Genomic DNA, 20,791 nt, shown 5'->3' with positions numbered 1-20,791 from the left:
GTACATAGAAGTTAAACCGTGAGCATAGTGGCAACATTCAAGTAACTTTTTTGTCATGTCAGATCCTATCTCATCATCCAGTACAGACGGTGTCGTAGGTTAGGCCACTCCGGCAACCAAACCCTACACAGTCGCTCACTCACCCTCCCCCAAGTCCCAGGGATGAGGGAGAGAATTAAAGGATAAACAGGAAACCTGTGGGTTGAGATAAGAACAATTTAATACAGATGATTTAATACACAGTGTAGATGCTCACCACCCCCTCTTATCTGAAGCCCGTCTCGTCCCGAAGCTGCAATCCCGGACAAACGCGAGGCCCCGAAATAGAGAGGGGGAGAGAGAGAGAGATAGTACTCCGAGAGTGGGAGTACTGGAAGAGAGAGGGGAAAAAAAGGCAATAGAGCAAAAGTGCAGAAGAGCAAAAGTGGTGAAAGAGCCAAAGCGCAAAAGCCCTTCTTTCTGGCTGTCCCTCACTTTTATACTGGGCATGATGCTGCATGATATGGAATACTAATTGGCCAGTTTGGCCTTCAATCTTAAGTTCCACCACAAATCACAAGGGGAGTCGTGGCCCCCTTGTCCCAGCTATGCTCCCCCCTTATCCCACCGTGCTTCTGCACTCCGGCCAGGACATGGCACACTGAAAAGTCCTTGGCCAACTACAAACATCAGCTTGCTATCAACATTCTTCTCAGAGCAAGCCTCTGAGTAAAACCAAAACATGGAGCTCTTCTAGCTGCTAAAAAGAAGAGCTAACTCTGTCCCAGCTAAAACCAGGACAGACACACATGCATTAACATGGGTGTTTTTGCACAAATTCCAAAGTACGCTTGTCAGTTGGTGACTTAACGTATGTAGGTTTATGTCTCAGTGGATACAGGGAACCAAAACTGAGTGTTCATATCATGTAACCATATTTATCTGTTTTCCTACCTTATAAATATATTATAGATGTTATGGCCCTGCAGTGACAAGCTACAATCAACTCTTGATTTCATCAACTTGTCATGCTTTAATCATCCCTCTTGGCAGATCTTTCAACATATGTCACAGTACTGCCTTCAAAATGTGCTTCTCCAATGCTGTTTTATTAACCCCGTCTTTTTATATGTTTTAGGCTCATTATGAAATGCAGTAAATCTGTCAAATGCACTTTACATGCCTTCTCCAATTCATGCTGATAGGAAGCATCCGAGAGCTCATTTAAGTCCCACAAAATGAGTACAATATGAAAAATCAAAACCCACAAACAAGTGTATCACAAGAACCCTGGGGATCACATTCAGCCCACAGGGCTAATCAAAATTCAGTGCTCTTGTTCCTAACTCATTACCCACTCACAAGGGCATTTGGATAGGAAAATATTAAGACCACAGTGGGATCTGGCAGTACCACAAAGAAATCCTTTCAGCTTGCACATCAAGCAACGGGACTTATTAATGACTCCGAGTAGTCAAGTACAAGATCCACGTGCCTCTTCATGTAGGCAACTGGATTCTGCCAAGCTGCTTATTACTACCTTGGTTTCAGCAGCAGTGAGGAGGAGATCATAACAACCTTGAGTCTGAAGGAGGGATGGGATTGCTAAAGGGGCACAAGAAAGTAGAAACCAGATTTGGTGGGGGTGGGGGTGGAAAGAAGAAGAGATGAGGAGACGCCAAAATCACTCCAGAAGAGACACAGGGAATTTGGAGAAGGAGGAGCCAGGCTCTGCAAAGCACAGAGAAGTAGTTATTTACTCTAATAAGGCTCAGCTACCAAACATCTGGTAGCTTTACCACTGAAGTAGTAAAACATAAGCAGTGCAGGGGTACTGTTGTTTGTTGCAATGACTCAGACATCTCGGTTAGTTCTGCTTTTGAGTTTTCCTTGGTAATGTCCCAATCAGCATTAGATTCTGCATTACTGAGCTCATGAGAACTAATAATCACAATATTGCATATTATTTACAATATCATAGCACCTGTCAGCTGAAGAAAAGATATGTAGTCTTCTCTTAAATCCTCCTGTGATGCTACTATTAGACCATCCAAACTTATCTTATACTTCTTGGCTAATGCATTATAAACTAAATAAAGCAAAGTTGGAAGAGGTAACATTCCATTAGGCCAATTGACAATAGTTAAAAAATACAGACAAGCTTTCAGAAACATAAGACCTTAAAAAAAATTACAGAGGGAGAAAATTAAAATGTCACTGATAAAAAAAAAAAAATCAAGAACAACTTATTTATCCAGAAATGAGGGTGCATTTTTCAACTGTATTGGACCGACTCACAAAGACTATCTGTCTTCAGTAATCCTGCTTTGGTTACAATTGTAGACTACTACAGGTATAACACACTATTCCTCTATAATTAAGGCACTCTTATTTCCTTGAAGATTAGTGTTAAGTCTGTTTCACAAACAGGAGGGTTAAGTTACCTCCTTCAGATGGTCACCAGGTAGCAAAACACAGAGCACAGAAAAGCTGGCTCAGTCTCCTGCTTTATTTTTGAGAAATCTACTGTCTGCCAATATTCAGCATAAAGCCAGTGAGATGAACCCAAGCCAGCATGTGCAAAGAATCTGGATGCAACCTTGTGAGACCTTCTGTTTCAAGGACAAGATGGGGACTAATATATAAATGCTCCAGCAATCATGGCTGGGAGCTGTTTTCTACAGCTCCCCTCTATGCTTTACATCAAACAAATCCCTTCTAAATTTTGTCTTTAACAACCACAACAATCACTGCATTATCTGAAGAAATTCCTCATCATAACAAGCTCTTGTGTGTTTTGTGTAATTCCTTTACGAGTAACCTTGAGCCTTGTGTATGTCCTCTTAATATCTCAGGACAGGATCTCACTTTCTCCTCCCCTCTTCCTCTCCTGCCTAGCTCCCCCCAACACCCCCCAATTATCTCTTGCTGTCTTCTGGGTGGTTATGTTTAATCTCAGGATTAGGCAGAAGCCTGCAGTTTGCCTTGAACAGCTTATCAGCTTCCAAGAGACATTTACAGGGAGAGAAAGACTCCAGTTTTGATAGCAGTAATTGTATTTAGCTTGTAAGATACAAGGCTATTTATCTCACGACTGGGAAATCACAGAGGTAGAGAAAGAAAATGTTGCTGATAAAAACTAAATAAAATCAAAAAGAATGAAGAAAGAAAAGAAACAATACCCTCCTCAAAGTCCCTCCAGTAGTGAGATGCGGTAGGAAACGGACTTCACTGAACAAAAAGATCAGGCCACTTCTGGAAGGAGATTGAAAATATCAAGGGAAAGGTGATAAATGGCTTGAGTAGGACAAGAAATGATCTGCTTCAAAGACAAGTATGAACTCCAGATCAGTAGTCACAATTGTGTAAAACTCAGGGAATTTGATTTGTAGAGATGGGTATAACCATCTTTAGAGACACTGAGTACCGACACTCCATTTAAAGACAGCTGGAGCTGTGCACACCCATATATCTGAAAATGAAATCTGTTGGTTTTTTTTTTTTTTTTTTCACAGAAACTTACAATAGCACCCATCATAGGTTGCAGGGTTTCATACAACACTTAATATTTAAACCAGCTTCAGTTTCCTTGCTTATTAAATGCCCTTTCCATTCCACATTTGCAGTATTCAGTCCGCTCTCCTCAAAACAGCTCTGTGCTCCATTTTCCCCGCCCTAAGCATCCTGTAAAATCCCTGATGCTGACTTAACTCAAGTTATGTTTGACTTACTCTACTACTGCATTTTTAAAACCAGAATCTAGGTATTTTGAATCTTATTAGGCTGCAATCAACATTCTAATTTGGTACAATTGAAAGAGCACACAAGGAAGGCAGAGTTAACATCATTCCTCTGAAAAATACTCAGCGCTTTGTTAAAGTATCCAATGGTCATCAACAGCAACACAAAAACCTCCACATTTCAATCTGTATCATTTTACTCATAGAAGACTTTTAGTAAAAGAAGGATAAGATGGAATCATGCATATCATTCAAGTGTATCAAAAGAGGAAGATTAACATCAATATTTCACTTGTTTCCACCACCATAATGCCTTCTCTACAGTTAAAACAGATGAGGTGAGACATACAGTATCTACGAAATCTGGAATATATAGATTTTGCATACAATTTCAACTGTCCCAAAATTAACTTCTTGGAAATTTTCTCAAACATGAGAGGTGATAAGGTAAAAAAAAATTAAGAAAAACTGATAGTCATGAGATTTTTTCTAGAGCTTATCTCTCATTACCTTTCACTTCAATGTAAAACTACAACCTTTGCTGAACATTCTCTACTACTCTGGGAGTAAGTTAGAATAGAATAGAATAGAATAGAATAGAATAGAATAGAATAGAATAGAATAGAATAGAATAGAATAGAATAGAATAGAATAGAATAGAATAGAATCTCAACAGGACGGCAACTCAGTGCTTGAGTCTTGAAGCTCTGGCTTTTATGTTCTTGTAACTAATTTCCAACCTGCTAAGAAAGTACTTTTACTGAACTTTAGTCACATTAACTTTGAGGAAGTCTGATTCCACATGTACTCTTTCATTTTGCTGGAAAACTTCTTGAAAGAAGCAAGTAGGAACTCAGTCAGCTTTCCTTCCTGTCTCACATAACGTGCCTAGTACTAATCAAACAATTTCAGATCTTTCCACCAAGTAAACGAAAAATAAATTGTAGCAAGAGAGACTTCATGCCTTTCACATTTTAGATAGGCAAAATAATCTAGATCACCATCACTTTAACCTGTGCTTCTGGAAAGCTTTTTATTTCAGGCAATGGCAGGTGAGAAAGAATGACTTTGTCTTGTATAGACCACTAAAGGTGTAGTTCAGTGAAGACTTTAAACTGACATAAATCAGCTTTACTGATAAAGGAAGTCATCTTATCTTTCCCTGTCTCCTGACTGATCATTTCCAATCCCATGTGGCCTCTTTTCCCTGACCAGTTACATGGTGAATGGTATTGGTAAAGTGATCCTCCTGAGATGATGAGAAAGAGTAGAAAACAGAAATTTGACTACTTAAGCAATATGAGTACGGGAAGGAGTAATGAAAGAATGAGCTCCTCTGTCCAGGTCCAGCTGTATAGTACGGTAAGATTAATCTACGTCAGCATTTTGATTTGAATCAGAAGCATGCCTCCAAGGCATACCTCCCAGCTCTCTGCACTTGCTACACTTTGGTTCGCATACTGAAGTGCTCTCAGTGAATACAAACTGTATTCCTTTCAACTGAAATTAAACCAGTAGATATGCCCCAACTATTCAGGGCCATTTGGTCCCTGGGACTGGAACCTTCTGAAGGAAAATACCAGCACAAGCATCAGGGTCTTGGAATCAACTTTTTGTTTTATAGGTATGCATTTATCAGTCCACAGTACTTGCCAGAGCAGTCAAAAAGTCCCTGGAGTTCTCCTGTCAAGAGTTAACTGTCCTGCTTTTCCTAAAATCCAACTTCCTCTCAAACGCATACTTGAGAGAGAGAATGAAATAGGGGCACAGAGGATGAAATATTTTTTCTTTTATTCAGTACCAATAGAACTGCAAATTAATGTCATTAGAAAGGGCAGAGACTCCTTAAAGAAGGCTGAGAGATCACTCAAGAGAATGATAAAGGGGAAAAATATAAAATCTGTATTGGGTGGATGAACTAATGAATCCTGATAAGGATCCAGTTGTTTAATGCTGTCCTATTTCTTATTTTTAAAATGTATTGATAAAATCCAGGCCACAGTTCTCGTGCTAAATTACGTATTTCTTTAAATGACAACCCCCTCCTGCCTCTTGCCTCCCTTTAATACACTATTCCAATTAGACTTTATTTTGGTGTCACTGATACTCTTGCTTTACAGCTGCTCTTCACACAGTTTTGTTTCTTTTTCTACTTCAAAAAATGAAGTCAGTGCATGGATGAATGAACAGGAACATCAGGCTTGTTTCCATGTACACCACAAATCTGTAAGACACAAAGTATTTCTTTGCAAGCAAAGACAGAGGAGAGAGAAAAAAAAATCTCCTGTCTAAGAACTAGTGAAAACTTAAAACTGGGATACCTCAGTCCTTATGTCAAGACATAAGATTTCTTTTTAACCCTTCTGAGAATTGCTGACTCCTTCCCTCAGGATTCCTAATTTAAATCCTTCTATCCTACTGTAAAGTGCCTCTAATTTGATAGGTTTTATTGTAATCTGAAACAAAACTTGTCAGATGCTTCCTTTTCCTGAACTCTCTTTCCTATCTTACCTACTTGAAAATGACTCCTACTTCATCACTAAAAATATTTATTTAGATATAGAGAAGGGTCTTAGCAAAAAGCAAGAAAGTTACAGTGATCAAGTACATTCTGTTTCCTGGGATGTACACCAAACAGTGAAGGTATGCGAGACAACAGAAGGGAGGCAGCCATGGAAACCTGTACTTTAGGGCATAGAAATTCACATGTACCTTAGCAAAAGGTGCATACCCTGACTGAGAAAAACATTGTGATGACCAACTTCATGAATCATGCATCAAGGAATCAGCTATCACTACAGTCTATGGAAAAAGCCCATCTCCTTATCGCGTACTTGAGGGAGAGGAGAAAGGGTAAAAGTAATGCAAATAAACCATAAATGGCTCAATGGTTTTGGCTGAACTAAACCATGACAGCTGAATTGCAGAGCGCAGCCCCAGGGCTAATGCTCCTATTTGCCATCACCCAGTTCTCAGGAGCTTTGTCTCACATATCTGTACTGGGCCACTCTTCAGAGTCTTATTGCCCAGTAAGAGAAACTCTGGCAGGGTTGGAATGGTACAAATGGTGAGAGATCATCCCTCATGACTGGGATTATTTCAGTCCCAAAGCTTAGCCAACCTTAGCTCCAAATTTATTACCTTCTTTATGATTTCTCTCTAACTGTTTTCCTCACAAGAAAACATAAAGCTCCTGTTGTAGGTGACTGAGATATAACTGGATGCTATAAACCCCAAAATGTCAGTCCCTGAATTGTAAATTTGTTGCTTTTCTATTTTCCTTCTGCTTCCTTGTCTTTTATATGAAGTTGCAAAAATACAGCTTTGGAGTCTTTTTGTCCCATTGGGCTAGTTTCACTTAATTTCAATTTAACTAAAGACTGTGTTTTAAGGAAAGCAAATATGCTCTCTCTTTGCTCATTTAATGAATATTCCACTTTTATTTGTACTTTCCATTGAGCAAGTAATTATGAGACTAACGTATAAACCTTCTACAGGTAATAATACTCAGACAGGAGCATGGAAATGCCATTCGGAATACAGCCCTGCTGCCTAAAGATTGCACCACATATGATGACAAGGAAAATACTTTAGCTAGTTTACAAAATTTGCAAACATTAGGCTGCAGCGCTACGCAGAAAATAAAGTACATATGAAATTACTGGCTTCTCTCGATGAAGCTTTTTCTGAATCTGAGGCATTCATAATGCTTCTTTATTATATGAATATTCTGGTATTTAACATGAATTGAGATCAAGCCACAGTCCTTTCCTGTAGGAGGGCTCGAATGCTGTCCTCCTCCCTTGGTTATTTTCCCTAGCTGGGTAGGATCTTTTTTTTTTTTAACTTTTGCTTCTTTCTAAAATTTGGCTAACAAATCCATTTGAAAGAAACTGGAAAAAATAAAGGAGATACATACACACACACAAAGTACGATCCCATAAGCCTTATTTTCACAGAGACCAGCTGAAAATGTCATCTACAAACAGCCAGAAATTGAAATATATGCATGCAAACAAAGAGGTGTCTGGTGTATAAAGGTGTCCTTTTTCCTTGGGGTACAACTGCATATACTCAATACTAGCCCAGAACGCAAGATTAACGCTGATTCTATAAACCCATACATCTTCTAATGAAAACACAGGAATATCTTTAGCCACAACAGAAGCAGAGGGTACTGAGGTCACCTCTGAGTGTGATTTATTTCTCCTTTAAAAAAAAAAAAAAAATCTCTAAAGCAATGAGATGAATATTTCGTTTCTTTACACCAGGGACTTACTACAGCAAGTAATATAAGAAGAAAATTTATTCATGGGGTTTTTATTGACTGTAATTGACTGCCAACTGGATCAGAGGTATTTTACTACAAAATAATTGATGCAAGGAGCAGAAGAAAGATGCTCAGTTTTGGCCTCTCCTAGTCATACTTCCCTCTCTAACAAATGGATACAAGAGCTAGAATCTAACTCAGTATGTCTGCCATGTCATTCTTCGAAAACAATTCTTTCACAGTAATAAGAATAATTATTAAAATGTACTCTTTTGCATGTACATTACCAAAACACTGACAAAGTGTCATGCTGAATCCTGTGGTAGAGAGCACCACAATACAGATCACGCATATGAAAAACTTTCTGGTGCACTTTCTGAGTGAGTGGAAGAGATGAAATTATCCCCTTGGAGTAATTTATTAGTGTGACATTGCATAAACAACTAGGATATTTCTCATAATTTGAAGTTAAGTGGCTTGTGGGCAACTCCTACACAACTGACAAATTCCCTCATGTTTATCACAGAATTCTTCCTTCTGTCCCAGGTCAGATCTGTACAACCTAGAAAGAAAGAACTGGAAGTTGCTTAGACTTAATACTGAAAATCAACAAGAAGATCATGGCTTGATCTTAAACAACAATACGTGAACAAGAAGATTGTGGTTATCCTTGGAATTCTTTCCTTGTGCTCCTGCTGCCTTTAACCATCCACATCACCAAGCCTCTTATGCACTGTCAGCATCATATACAGCAATCTGTTTTTCACTTGGAGTGAGTTTAACTTTGTAGCATGGTGACATACAGTATCACGAGGTCGTGATTTGCCAGTAGTGGGATAAAACATGGGACATTGACAAGAGCCAGTTGTTCTCTATTGCTGGTGGATTTAGAGTGATCTGAGATCTGTATCTCAGAGATAAGGATTTATTCCACTGCATTTTGACCTAAAGTCAACGATGAGTTGACAGCTTTGACTACATTGTGTGTCGCCCTTGGTATCTGCAAACCTAAAAGAGAGTGAAACTCACATTATGAAAAATTATGAGGCAAGCATAAGGTCTGCTCAAATACTTGCAACTTAATCTTCCACATTCCTTGTACTTCAACTCTATATCCATATAGACAGTATCTTGTGTGTGGCTAGCGTTATCTCTCCTTTTTGTAAGGTCTGTTCCAAACCTTTCCCCCTTAAATAGTTAGAAAACATCACAAGTAGCAAAACCACGTTTGTTATTGTATCAGTTTGTAACTCTCTGCAGAACCAGGATTCACATAGAGACCTCTGAAATAGTAAGATCTACGTGCATCATACCACACGGCTGGCATGCTTATTCTTCCAGGGTAAAGTAGCATTACTTTGTTTTCCAATAGACAGAATATGCACCATCAGGCTGGTCAATCTATTGTTGAGATGAAGTAACAAAGATTTATACAGCAATCAGTTGTTATTAAATAGATACACTGAAAGAGAAAAACAAAGAGAAAAAAGTATGTACCTGTTGGGTAGTGTTCATTCACTGGCCAGCTGTCAACCTGAAGTGTGGCATTGCCACCATTCCTGGTAAAGCGTACCACATGGTATTTGCCATCGTTTACAGGTGTGCTTTCCTCTTTAATAGAGATGTCCACTGTGCCAATGTTGAAGACTACACCAATCTTGCCTTGCTCCTGAAATAGAAGAAAAAAGAAATAAAAGCTTGTAAATTGCTGCCTATTAGGAGAATGTTCTTGGCCTATAAATCTCCAATGGGTGATGGTGCCGGTAGATGGCACTGAAGAATACACAGAAGAATCATTTTGAGCTTTGTCAGGACACATTTCATTGGCTCTGTTTCAATACAAACATTTGTCTTTTGCACTCTTCTTTACAGCATTCACCTGAACATAGTGACTCATTTGTTCCCTTAAAACATCACAGAAGACAGGTGAGAAATCAGGCAATAGAAACCAGGAGATGTGGATAAATAGTTATTTGAGCAACATCTCTACTGATTATGAGTAGTCACTTGTTCAATTGTCATCCGCCCTACTGATTATTAGTAGTCACTCATTCAATTGTCATCCGAAACGCAGCCACAGGCAGGCTGTATCCCAACTGTTTTGTTCTGTTATTTTGCTTGTGAAATATATAGCCTCCACCTCAAAACAAATAACTGTGGGGTCCAGCAGGGAGAACGCAGTTAACAAGACAGATAGAATTAGAAGGGTGCAAAAACGTAATAAGCCAACTTTGACCACCCAAGAGAAGCTAATTGCTCTTAAACCAAATGGAAAACTTCCCATACTTTCAAAAGACAGGAGTGGCCACAGTCTTACTTTTCTACACCACATCCCAAGCAGTGCCATAGCAATAAAGCAGTCCTCTATAGTGTTTTCCCAAAACTTTCCACGAGTCACTGACTGAAAGGGAAGAGCAGGTAAAGCCAGTTGTACCAGCCATAACACTTCCTCCTGTAGCTTCCCTCATGAGGTTCCAAGTAATGACCATATTCAATGACATTAGGTTGTAAAATACACACCCAGAGTATATTCAGATTAGATATCCACATTTAATACTACTGACTTAAACAGTGCCAGAAATTCCCACCTCTGTACAATGTACAATTAACAGGAATGCATCTTCAAGCCCTGAATAAGGAGAGGCACAGTACGCTGCTGTAAACATTTATGAAGACATATTAAGTGTACTGCACAGATTCGAATCTGGTGCAGAAAGGCAGAACTAAAGTGTATCTTATAGGAAGCCCACACATTTGGTAGCCATCCATACTGTAAAATTTGCAATAGCTTTGTTAACTGTCTCAATAGAAAAATCGAGGAAGAAAAAACAGAGAGTAGATGGCCATCTCATACCCCAAAACGGCCTCTTCAAAACAAAACTGAGGTATACTAAAGGGGCAAGAGACAATTTTGTTACTGTTATTACCTTACATACCTGCTTGGTGGGCAGAGGACTCCATCCTTCAGGGCTGTTACCCTGACTGACTTCATTACATTCATGTTAGCAAATCTCAGCAACAGGAAAGAAACCTCTCACCTTGTACTTGAAGGCCACCTCAGATTCCTCTCCTGGATTTACTCCTGTCACCTAGAATCAACAGACCTTTTCCTTAAAATCCCCATGTCTTCCAATTTCTCAGAGAGGTCTTTCCTGATTCCTGCTTTACTTTACATTTAAAGTTTACTGATACCAAAATACTCATCACAAGTTCCTTTTTCCAAGTTCCTCATATCTTCAATACCTTTCTTTTTCTGGACTTTTTTTCCTAACAACATTTTCCCCAGTCCTCAGACTACAACACTGTTATGAGGAAAGGAAAACAAACAGTCCTGTGTCTGAAGAGGTCATTAAAAAATTTGGACTGTGCTTTGACTGCTTGAAGTTTAGCACTGTAACAGTAAGCACTCTAGTATTTTTCTCATTATAATGGTAATTTTTAAATTCTGTTAAATGTACACTGGATAGCAACACTGTCATGTACATTCACACTGCTATACTTTGGATGGACTTCCCTTCAAGATATCAATAATCTTTTTTCACCGTAACACGGGGTAAGTGGATTGCTTCTCCCAGCAGATGCATGAACTCAGATACGATTTGAAAATAATCAACCCTTCTTCTTTTATGCTACACCAAAAATAAGGGAGTTTTCAGTGAACAGAGATTTATTTCAGGTAAAACCATTGCTGGCACAGCTTTCCCGCTTCTTTGACATATGAAGCAAGCGATCTCCCAAAACTGTTTTAGTGAATCTTTTGCTGGTAACCATATAATTATCCATATCTGGATAGTAATTAGCGAAGAACAAGTGATTAACTTTTGCTCAAAGACTCAAAGAATGTCTACTGACTAGGTAACCTGGCTACTGACTTCACGTGGCTTTGCAAGGTGCTGCCTTATAATCAACGTCCTGGACCACCTCTCATACAGCTTTTCCAACACCAATACATTAATCTTCTTTTGCAAACTGTAGCTGCTCTGAGAAGAGACCATCCTGGTGAAGGCATAGCATGAGCAGGTAAGATGAAGAGCTGCACCTTGTCTAATGGAACAGATCTCCACCATCACAGAAGAGGAAAGGATTAAGAGGCATTCACCAGAGTGAAAGCTGCATACCTTCAAGCCCTACAGGCTTAACAAGGCAGAGATAAAAACTTGCAAGTGGAGAAAGGGATGGTGGGAAGTTTAGCTAACCTCCCCTGCTGAATGAGAAAATGTTTCTGATCTCTCCTTTGAGGAAAAGGAGATGGCACCTTTCACCATTCCCTTTCCCCAGGCTTGAAGGAAAAACCTATTTAAAGGACTAGTGATAACCCATAGATAAAAGGCAAACTGGGAAAGAGAGAAGATTCTGGAAGGACTGCAAACGCCAGTGGCCTTTACTCTGCTGGAGAGAGGAAGGGAATGAGCAAACTGGGGACCTCCCCATCCCAAGTAGCTTGCAACCCCTTTCCACAGCCCAGGGAACACAGCCCTTCTAAAAGCAGCGTAACACTTTGTTGCAACTGAGAAATGCAAAAATTTGTCTAAAAAAAAAATCATGAGTCTGACTGAAGACCTACTCCACCTCTCCTCAGTCCTGCCTTGGACAGATGTCCCTGTGACTCTTTAACAGAAGTTTTGCAGAAGCACAACTTCATGTCAGATTTTATTATTTATTTAGTCCAAATACTCTTATTTGGACTGAGTAGGAGCTTGTCACGAAAATAGTCCTGTTCCAGTTACCAGGATAAAACACAATATAACACAATCCTCCAAAAGCAGGGCCATTGGAACCAAACTGCACACACAGACTTCAAGACAGTTTATTCATGCTATTTTATATCTCTAGGGCACCAGACACTACAAAAAAAAAAGCAACCATTAGTTTATGCATTCCCGGCAGAAAAAAAAAAAAAGTAAAGAAAAACACAAAGAAAATCCTACAGCAAAGAACAGTGATCATGGACACAGGGGGTAAATCCGGGATTTATTTTCAAGATCTCTTCAATTTCAGTTTCCTACACTACAACATCTCATTAAAAGCAGCTTTTACCATGACCTACCTTCCTTCTAAATCTGAAAGACAAGCTTTACAGTTAAACTTTAACACTTCATGATGGACGTGACCTTTCGTTCCTTTCCCCATACGTTCAGTTAGTAGATTTTTCTCTCCACGTTACCAAACACAGGTATTAACTAGACCAGTAAGCACGTGACAAAGAAAGATTTACCTTTGAACCACTATCTGTAATGTTTATCTTGTAGTTAGAGAGAAAAAATCCTAACCAAAGGCTGAATACAGAGCCACACAGAGTATGCAAGTTACGTGCTCCAAGAGGGCTCAAGAGAATTTTAACAGACTGTGTGCATTTTTTCCTCTCCGCATTGCTATTCACTAGGCTGTCCCAACACTTTCCATGAAGAGGTGACCATTAATTAACCTTTTTGAAACCTCCAAGTGACATCAAATGCTGGCACTATATCTTGGAAAAACTGAAAACTATTTTATTTATAAATAATGAAGTGAACTCAGCATTCAATCTGTATTTTACTTCTCCCCTTCTTTATTTAATGATACTGTGCCAAAAAAGATTTTTAAAGTTCCTTGAGAATTTATCTTTTACTGATTTGTCCCATAAAATTGCTGCCCTCAAAAGCCACATTACCGTTTCCTCACTTAGCAGTCCTTCTGGAGATAAACTTCTGCCATGATGTCTCTAAGACTTCAGGCAAATAATTATGATCACATAATGGAATGGCTGTAGATAAATTTTATGAACAAAAAAAGATCAAAGTTCTGAAAAGAATGTACAAGGCCTCACCTTGACCTCTCCGTTCTACACCATGTCCTTCCATAGGCTCCCGGCAACAGTTTCTTGTTATATTCATCGTTAACAAAACATTCTGAACATTATTAAATGATAGAGAGGCTAATCTACAGTCTGGATCAGGAGATCTGCAATCTATTGCTTGTCCTTGAGCATTATTTCACTCTGGGCAACTTTTTCTTTTACTGTGAAACAGATTCTTCATCTGTGACAGAGGGGTGATAGTCACCTATCTTTCCAAGCTCTACAAACCTTGTAAATCCATATATATTTTACTTAAACATTGATGATATTCTGACAATTCCAACCCTTTCAGCCCTGAGACTGACTACAATCCAAGAGAAGCAGGTCTTAAGGTTTTCTCAGCTTCTACTTCCAACTCCTCCAAAACTCATTCCTTTGCTCTGAAGGCATCTTGGAAACATTTTTGACATTTTTGCAGGTATGTTTTTTCTTTTCTTTTTCATCCACCCGGAGAGAACTAGAGTCTGTCTGCACGCGAATTGTCAAGCCTTTTTCTCCATGCTGTGTCTTTACATTTTGAAGGCATCTGTCTTTCTGTGGAAGGCCAGGTGGAAAGAAATGCAAATGGGTGCAGCAGTGATTTTGTAAGATGAGCAGTTGGAGTGTATTAGAGAGGACACATACATTAACAGCCACATGCACTGTGTGCCCCGAAAAGGGCTTTAACTTTTTCATCTTCTTTTTCTTAATCTAAAATTCAGATAATTCAGACTGAAAATATATAGCTGTTCCCCGTGTGCAGAAAGCATTTCATTTCAAAAACCAACAGAGAATATCCCAGGCAAAAGGACAAATCCTACTCTCAGCTGCATCAATATGAACAGAATTGCTATCGATTAAAGAAACTCTATTCCTACTGATGCAAGTGGAAGCAGAGTTTATCCCAGTATTTTATGTTGTGTTTTTTTTTTTCTTTTTCTGAAACTAAATGTAAAAGAAAAAAACCAACATTTATAAAACATAACTGAAACCTGACTAGAATCCCAGGATAACTGTTTTCTTACACTCATTTTACTTTATCATTTTTTAATAGTCACTACTGTGCAGACTGCCTCCTCCTCCCGCCATGGCTGGTTCCAACATGACTAGACATCAGCCCAAACCTGGCAGACAATACTCCTCGTTACTGCTTCCTGAAGCTCACTGCTGATTTTGCTGCTCTCATTTGAAAGTCATAGAAGCTCTTTCAGTAATACAAGCCATTTCACACTGTAGGAAGGTTTTGTAAACTTTTTCTTTTTTTTTTTTTTTTTCCCCACAAATGCCACATGCATAAGCTTCAATTCTGCTACCCTCTAAACTCAGGAAAATTGCTTTGTTTTCTTATAACCCCAAGCACTGCTCTTCCTGGAATGGCTTCCTTCTACTTAGGCTCCTCAGACTTGCAGTCTATGTTGTTAAAAAGAGATTGAACTTTTATTTCTACCTCTTTGGAATTTTTTCAAGTTTATGCTTTAAGTCTGTCTTTGCTTGATTTTCTTTGGAGGTTTTTTTTTTATTTCTGGTTTTTTTTTTTTTTTTTTGCTTGTCTGTTTGTTTTTTATTTTTGCTTTGCCTCAAATTTGATTCTGTATGTTGGTCTAGCTGTCAGATCGCTCACTTTCTGTGGTCTGGGAGACTTTGCACAACACTGCTAAATGTAGTGAGATATACAGGGGAACTGAAGGTACGTATGTATTAGTGAAGGACATTCACTAATTTTTATAATACAAGTCACTTTATGTGAACTTTCACTGTAAACAGAAACTCAGAAAGTTCTTTTACTGATTAGAACAATAGTAAAAAACAGCATTGTGCTTAGAGGACCCTTCTGAGCTGCAACTAGAACTGAATGCATGGCTTGACAGACCTTTCCAGTATGTGTATATCAATGGATTTAAGAAAGGGAAGTATTAGAAGCTGTATTCAGCACAGAGGATAAAGCAATTACTTATACTCCACTCTGTCTGGTCATATTTAATGTCATTTTTAATACCACTGGGAGGTAAGTCTGAAATCAGAATTCAATATATACAAAACTCTAGAGTTCAGTAAAGGAGGAGCTTACTGGATGAAGTCTTCCTTTATCCAAATAATGATGACAGAGAAGGCATGCTCAAGAACCAGTACAGCCACCCTGGCAAATAAAATAATCCACAAAAGCAGTCAATGTTCATGAGAGACACAGGAGCTCACTTGACCTGGAAGCTTTCAATCAGGGTTCCTACACTTTACAGTTGTCTCAAAACAAGAAAAAAATGTTATTAAGCTGACAGGAAGTACATTGGCCGGCTAATTTTGGCTGATTTTTGAGAACTATTATAAGGAGCAGTAGGTCGGGTTTTGTTATATATTGCTTGTTACTGCTTCTTTAGTGTGCTGAACCAGATCTACTAAATGCCAGTTACAAACCTATTTATCAGAGAGAACGATATACACACAGGACAAAATAAATAGAAATTATTACCCTTCAGGGTCATAGTTTTTAAAAGAAGCTATTCTCACAGATACATAATTTATAAGGCTAAAAATGACAATTGTTATAATCTAGTCTCCTCTAAAATTTTATATGGGGCTATATATCTTGTCTGAATTGATTCTTTGCTGAACTATAGAATATACTTTAGAACAACACTTACTTGTGATTTGAGCATTTACAGCTGAGGAAAGAAGCCTCAGAGTCATTGCAGATGCTTCTTTGATGAGACTGGCCCAGTGTTGAACATGGTCAAAAAGGCAAGTGGAATGTCAAGAATTGTAATAAAAAGGAACAGTGTACAAAAGGAAAATCTCTGTTGTAAGTTAATGGCGCACCTTTGACTTTAGTTTTTGAACACACTACATAGATCTGTACAGACTGTCTCAAAAAGAAAAAAAGGAGATATAAAAGGTTCAAAAAAGTACCACACTTGAAACTGTATATATAAAACCATAAAAAGTAGAGATTATTTGGTACTTCTTTTTTAATAACTGAAAGAACTACAAATATAATAAAATCATTAGGTATTAAAGTTTAAGCAAAGAAAGTACATAACTGAATTGCGCAACTTACTGTCACAGAATGTTTTAGATGCTTAAGAGACATTCAAAATAGAAAAATTAATGGAAAGAAAGTCAATCAAGAGCCACTGAATACAAGGTGCATATAAACTCCTGCTCAGCAGTTCCTTAAAAGCAGATCACTACCGTTTCTTCTAACTTTTACTTCCTGTATTGAAGAATCATCTAGCACCACACTTCCATAAATGACTTCTAAGACTGTGATCAAGTCAAAGTTTTCTTGAAGGTTCTTATTGGTTCTTATTTATTTTATGAAGTGGAGAAACACTGAAACTAGCAAAGATTAATGAGAATCTAATCTTTTTCATTGAAGGTTTAGAAAGAGTAGTTTAGATAAACATCTGCCAGGGCCAGGCTGCTGTATTTAGTCCTGCCTCAGAGCAAGAAAATGCTAGAGTAGATGACTTAAAGTTCCAGCTTCATCTTCCTGTGACTGCAAACTCTCCCCGCAGTTTTACAGAGCATAAGCGAAAACCACTCAGCTCTCTGAGTTTCTAACTTGAAAGCAGGTCTTCCAGTCCTTCATTTAATCTTCCCCATGGCCCCAAAACTCCTTCAGTTTACTAATACTTTTCTTAAAATGTAGACACCAGAAGTTTTTAACTGTAGTTCACAGATTAGAACACCACTTTGGGTTTTATATTCAAAGACCACATCATATCTCTTGGCCACAATATTACCATGGGGGCTCACATTTGAGGCTTATTCACCATGACCAACAGTCTTGCTCTCTGGGAGTGTCCCTTGTATTGCAAGATGATTTCTACTTTGTTTTGAGACACATTATTTAGCTCAAGTAAAATGTATACCAATTTCCTTGTTAAAAGTTTATCAAGCTTTACAAACTGTCCTTCATTTTTTGTCAGTTGACTTTTTATGTGCGATACAGACTATTAGATAACACTTTTTTAATGGCCCGTACTACAAGAAATTGTAGCATAGCAAAACAGTGCTGCTAGAGTATGTCTTATTCTTTCCTGTTCTTGACAATTTTATTTTGACCAAATGCCCTTGCAATATCACAGAAATACTGAGTTACCAGTGGGATGTGAAATTGCAGTCCTCTTGCTTTACTTTTACCTTATCTCTTTCTGTCCCTATATCTTTCCCTCTTTCAGTCTTTGTCCTTTGTTTAATAAAAGTTTCTTTTACAAATCAATCTATCCTGAAGACAAGTCAAAAAAAGGGACAAGAAGCTCAATTCTGTGACAACTCTACCAGGGTCAGGAGTGATGAATTAAGTACTATATCGTACACAAGATATTTTGGCCAAAGAAGAGCATATATGAGATACAGAAGCTGCTTGTTTTTTTTCAGCCCAGATACTGTGCACCTGATAACAGCTTTATCACTGCAGTACCTTAGGTAACATTAATACACAATATCAACAGAATTACACTTAGGAATTAATTTGGCACCAGAAGTTTCCATAATTCATGTAAGGTGATTGAGACCTTTCAAATTTTAACTTACTTACAGAGGTAATTGAGTTTACTTAGAGCACATGGTTAAAAGACAGGAAATATTTATTTTCTGTTTTTAATGCTGCTCTGCTGTACCTTGGAGAAGCCACTTCTGCTTCTGTCCCTCTATTTTGTCTTTTTATACTAGGAAGCCACAGGCTTATCAAACAGTATATTTTTATATTATCTACCAGAGTGGAGCCCTCGTATCCCGTGGGGCCTCCAGATGTTGTCGCAATACAAGTAATTAATATCAAGCAGAGTATCCTGATCTACAGTATCATCATTACCATGACCAGGCTTGTACTAAACTCACCTTAAACCCTTTTCCTCAAAATCTGAGGAACACTGTGGCACATTTAGTTGCTCTTAAATCTGACACCCGCTGAGTAAAGCCTAGTAATCAGTAATATTCAGCAATCTTAAAAGGGAGGCTTGCTTCTGTTCTCTTCAGCACCTAGGACTGTGTGCCCATTTAAATCTTTTCTTCCAATGACCTAGGAAAACACCAGTACACTGCCAGCCAATTATCAGGCGGTAAAATGTTACAAGAAATATACGCAGGTGTGTTTAGGCCACACAATTTGTAGAAAACAATTGTTGTTACACAGCTGGTGAAGCTCCAGTCATGAGGCTGTTAATCCCTCTCATGTAGGGATATCATAATGCAAGTAAAGAAACAGAAATTAGCAGCATGCTGAAAAAGGGCATTTCCTAGGGAAATAGAATGCAAAATGAATTAAGAAAGTGATACCCGTCCATTGGTTCACTAGCAAATACATTATTCAGACAGCTGATTTGTTACTCCAGCTTACATAATGAAAACCTGCCATATCTGGTGGTGTGAACTCCAACTATAATTAGGATTAAACATTCTGATGGTGCCTTTTGAAACTATTAATAGTATATCCCGGAAAGTTTTGTGAAATTATACTGTTTAGATACGATCCGGGACTGGGGCTGATACAGGAACCATTCTGAATGTTCTGTTTTTCTAAAGGACTAAGCCGATGCCTACTGTGTGCTGCATTTTAAACTCAAAGCATCCCCAAGCTGCTGCACTCCTCCCGCATTACAGAAGTTGGCTGATTAAAAGCAGGCTTTTACATTTCTGTTTTTATGTGCTGCCATGTAACTCACTCTTCAGACAAAAACGTGACCAGCTGCTAAAATGCCACATCCACTCAATAAAGAAATGACTGCAGTAGCAAGTCAGATTTTAGTAGGGCATAAGAACAAGCAACTTGCTCAAAAGCAGAGATCTTCCAGGAGAAAATATCTCCGTCCATCTCACAATGTCTCCCTAGGAGTTTTAATCCACTGGGTAACATTGCCAACAATTTGCACTGACAGAAGCTAAAGTTGGCAGTTACACAAAATACAGTACCAAAGATCTGATACTTACAGGCAGTGTGGAATAAACAACGTACCTTAACTACTAGGCTTCCTTATCAAGAGCATTGGTACAACTGTGAGATGTCTGTGAGCGGAAGACACAGCATATATCACTCTCTAATAGCAATCAGGGCTGTCTGTCTCAACCCATAACCCACAGAAAAGTGAGCACTTGTCAAGAAAACGGCATTAAAAAGGACACCGCTCTCTGACAGGAAAGGTGATCACAAATATCAACTTTCCACCATCCAATTAACCCAAGCACAGTAGAAATGGAAGAGCAAGGGCTGAAGAGGCTTTGGACAAAATTAATCCATTTAAACTTGGTTTTACCTAGAGTATATTTGTTTGTAAACTCTCTTCTACCCTTAATCATAAACAGTACTGTAGGGTTCCAGTGTTCCAAAAATACATGCTCAAAGGTATTATATGACTAAGCACTATATATTACTATATTTTCCTTTTTTAGTGTGGGTTATTTTAAATGGAATTTTAATAGAATTTAATGCACGCAGGGTCTATTTTTCTAAGTTGTTTTTGAAATCTACAAAACACATTTCATGAACTGTATATAATATCGACAGCATATTGTAAACAAAATAGTTAGTCTTCTTTATCAGACAAGCAAGAGGTTTGAGCTAAGGTTCAATAGGCCTCTCCAATCAGACAAGATAATGAGGAAAATACAAGCACATGTAAACACAACCTATTATTGAATCCAGGCACTGTTTACTTCTAGCTTTTCAAAGCTTTCTTTTTTTAAACTGCAAAATTTTTTCTAAAGCAAGTGTAATGTGGCTTTTGAGATGTGGCTGGACTCCAGTAGAAGGATTTTCCAATCCTGAATCAAAGAGTAGTTCTGGTCTCATTTTGAATGGGAGTAGAAAATACAGATTACAATATCCATGAACATGAACAGCAGGTGAACATTGCAGTATAGGAAACTTATTTTTCTAATGAAAATATCCTAATTACCCCAAATAATTTAGTTCTCTGCAGATTTAATAACTTTCTATGACAGATAACTACTTAGTAAGGAACAGTGGAATATTAGTGATAGAGAAACAGA

At 38.3% G+C, this 20,791-nt stretch overlaps 1 protein-coding gene across 23 annotated transcripts in view; it reads right to left on the bottom strand.

The window, feature by feature from the left end:
• Positions 1-20,791, bottom strand: part of NRXN3 (neurexin 3) — a 1,026,565-nt gene that overhangs the window by 129,707 nt on the left and 876,067 nt on the right. For all 23 annotated transcript variants that reach the window (XM_086613885.1, XM_086613892.1, XM_086613886.1 and 20 more), the window contains one exon: positions 9,487-9,658. In XM_086613885.1, the coding sequence (XP_086470011.1) occupies positions 9,487-9,658 (172 nt within the window). The remainder of the gene's footprint in view (positions 1-9,486; positions 9,659-20,791) is intronic.

Source organism: Tauraco erythrolophus, chromosome 6 (assembly GCF_009769465.1).
Source record: "Tauraco erythrolophus isolate bTauEry1 chromosome 6, bTauEry1.pri, whole genome shotgun sequence".
Classification (NCBI taxonomy): Eukaryota; Metazoa; Chordata; class Aves; order Musophagiformes; family Musophagidae; genus Tauraco; species Tauraco erythrolophus.
Note: the sequence above shows the minus strand (reverse complement) of the source record. Positions and strands in the feature narration are given on the sequence as shown.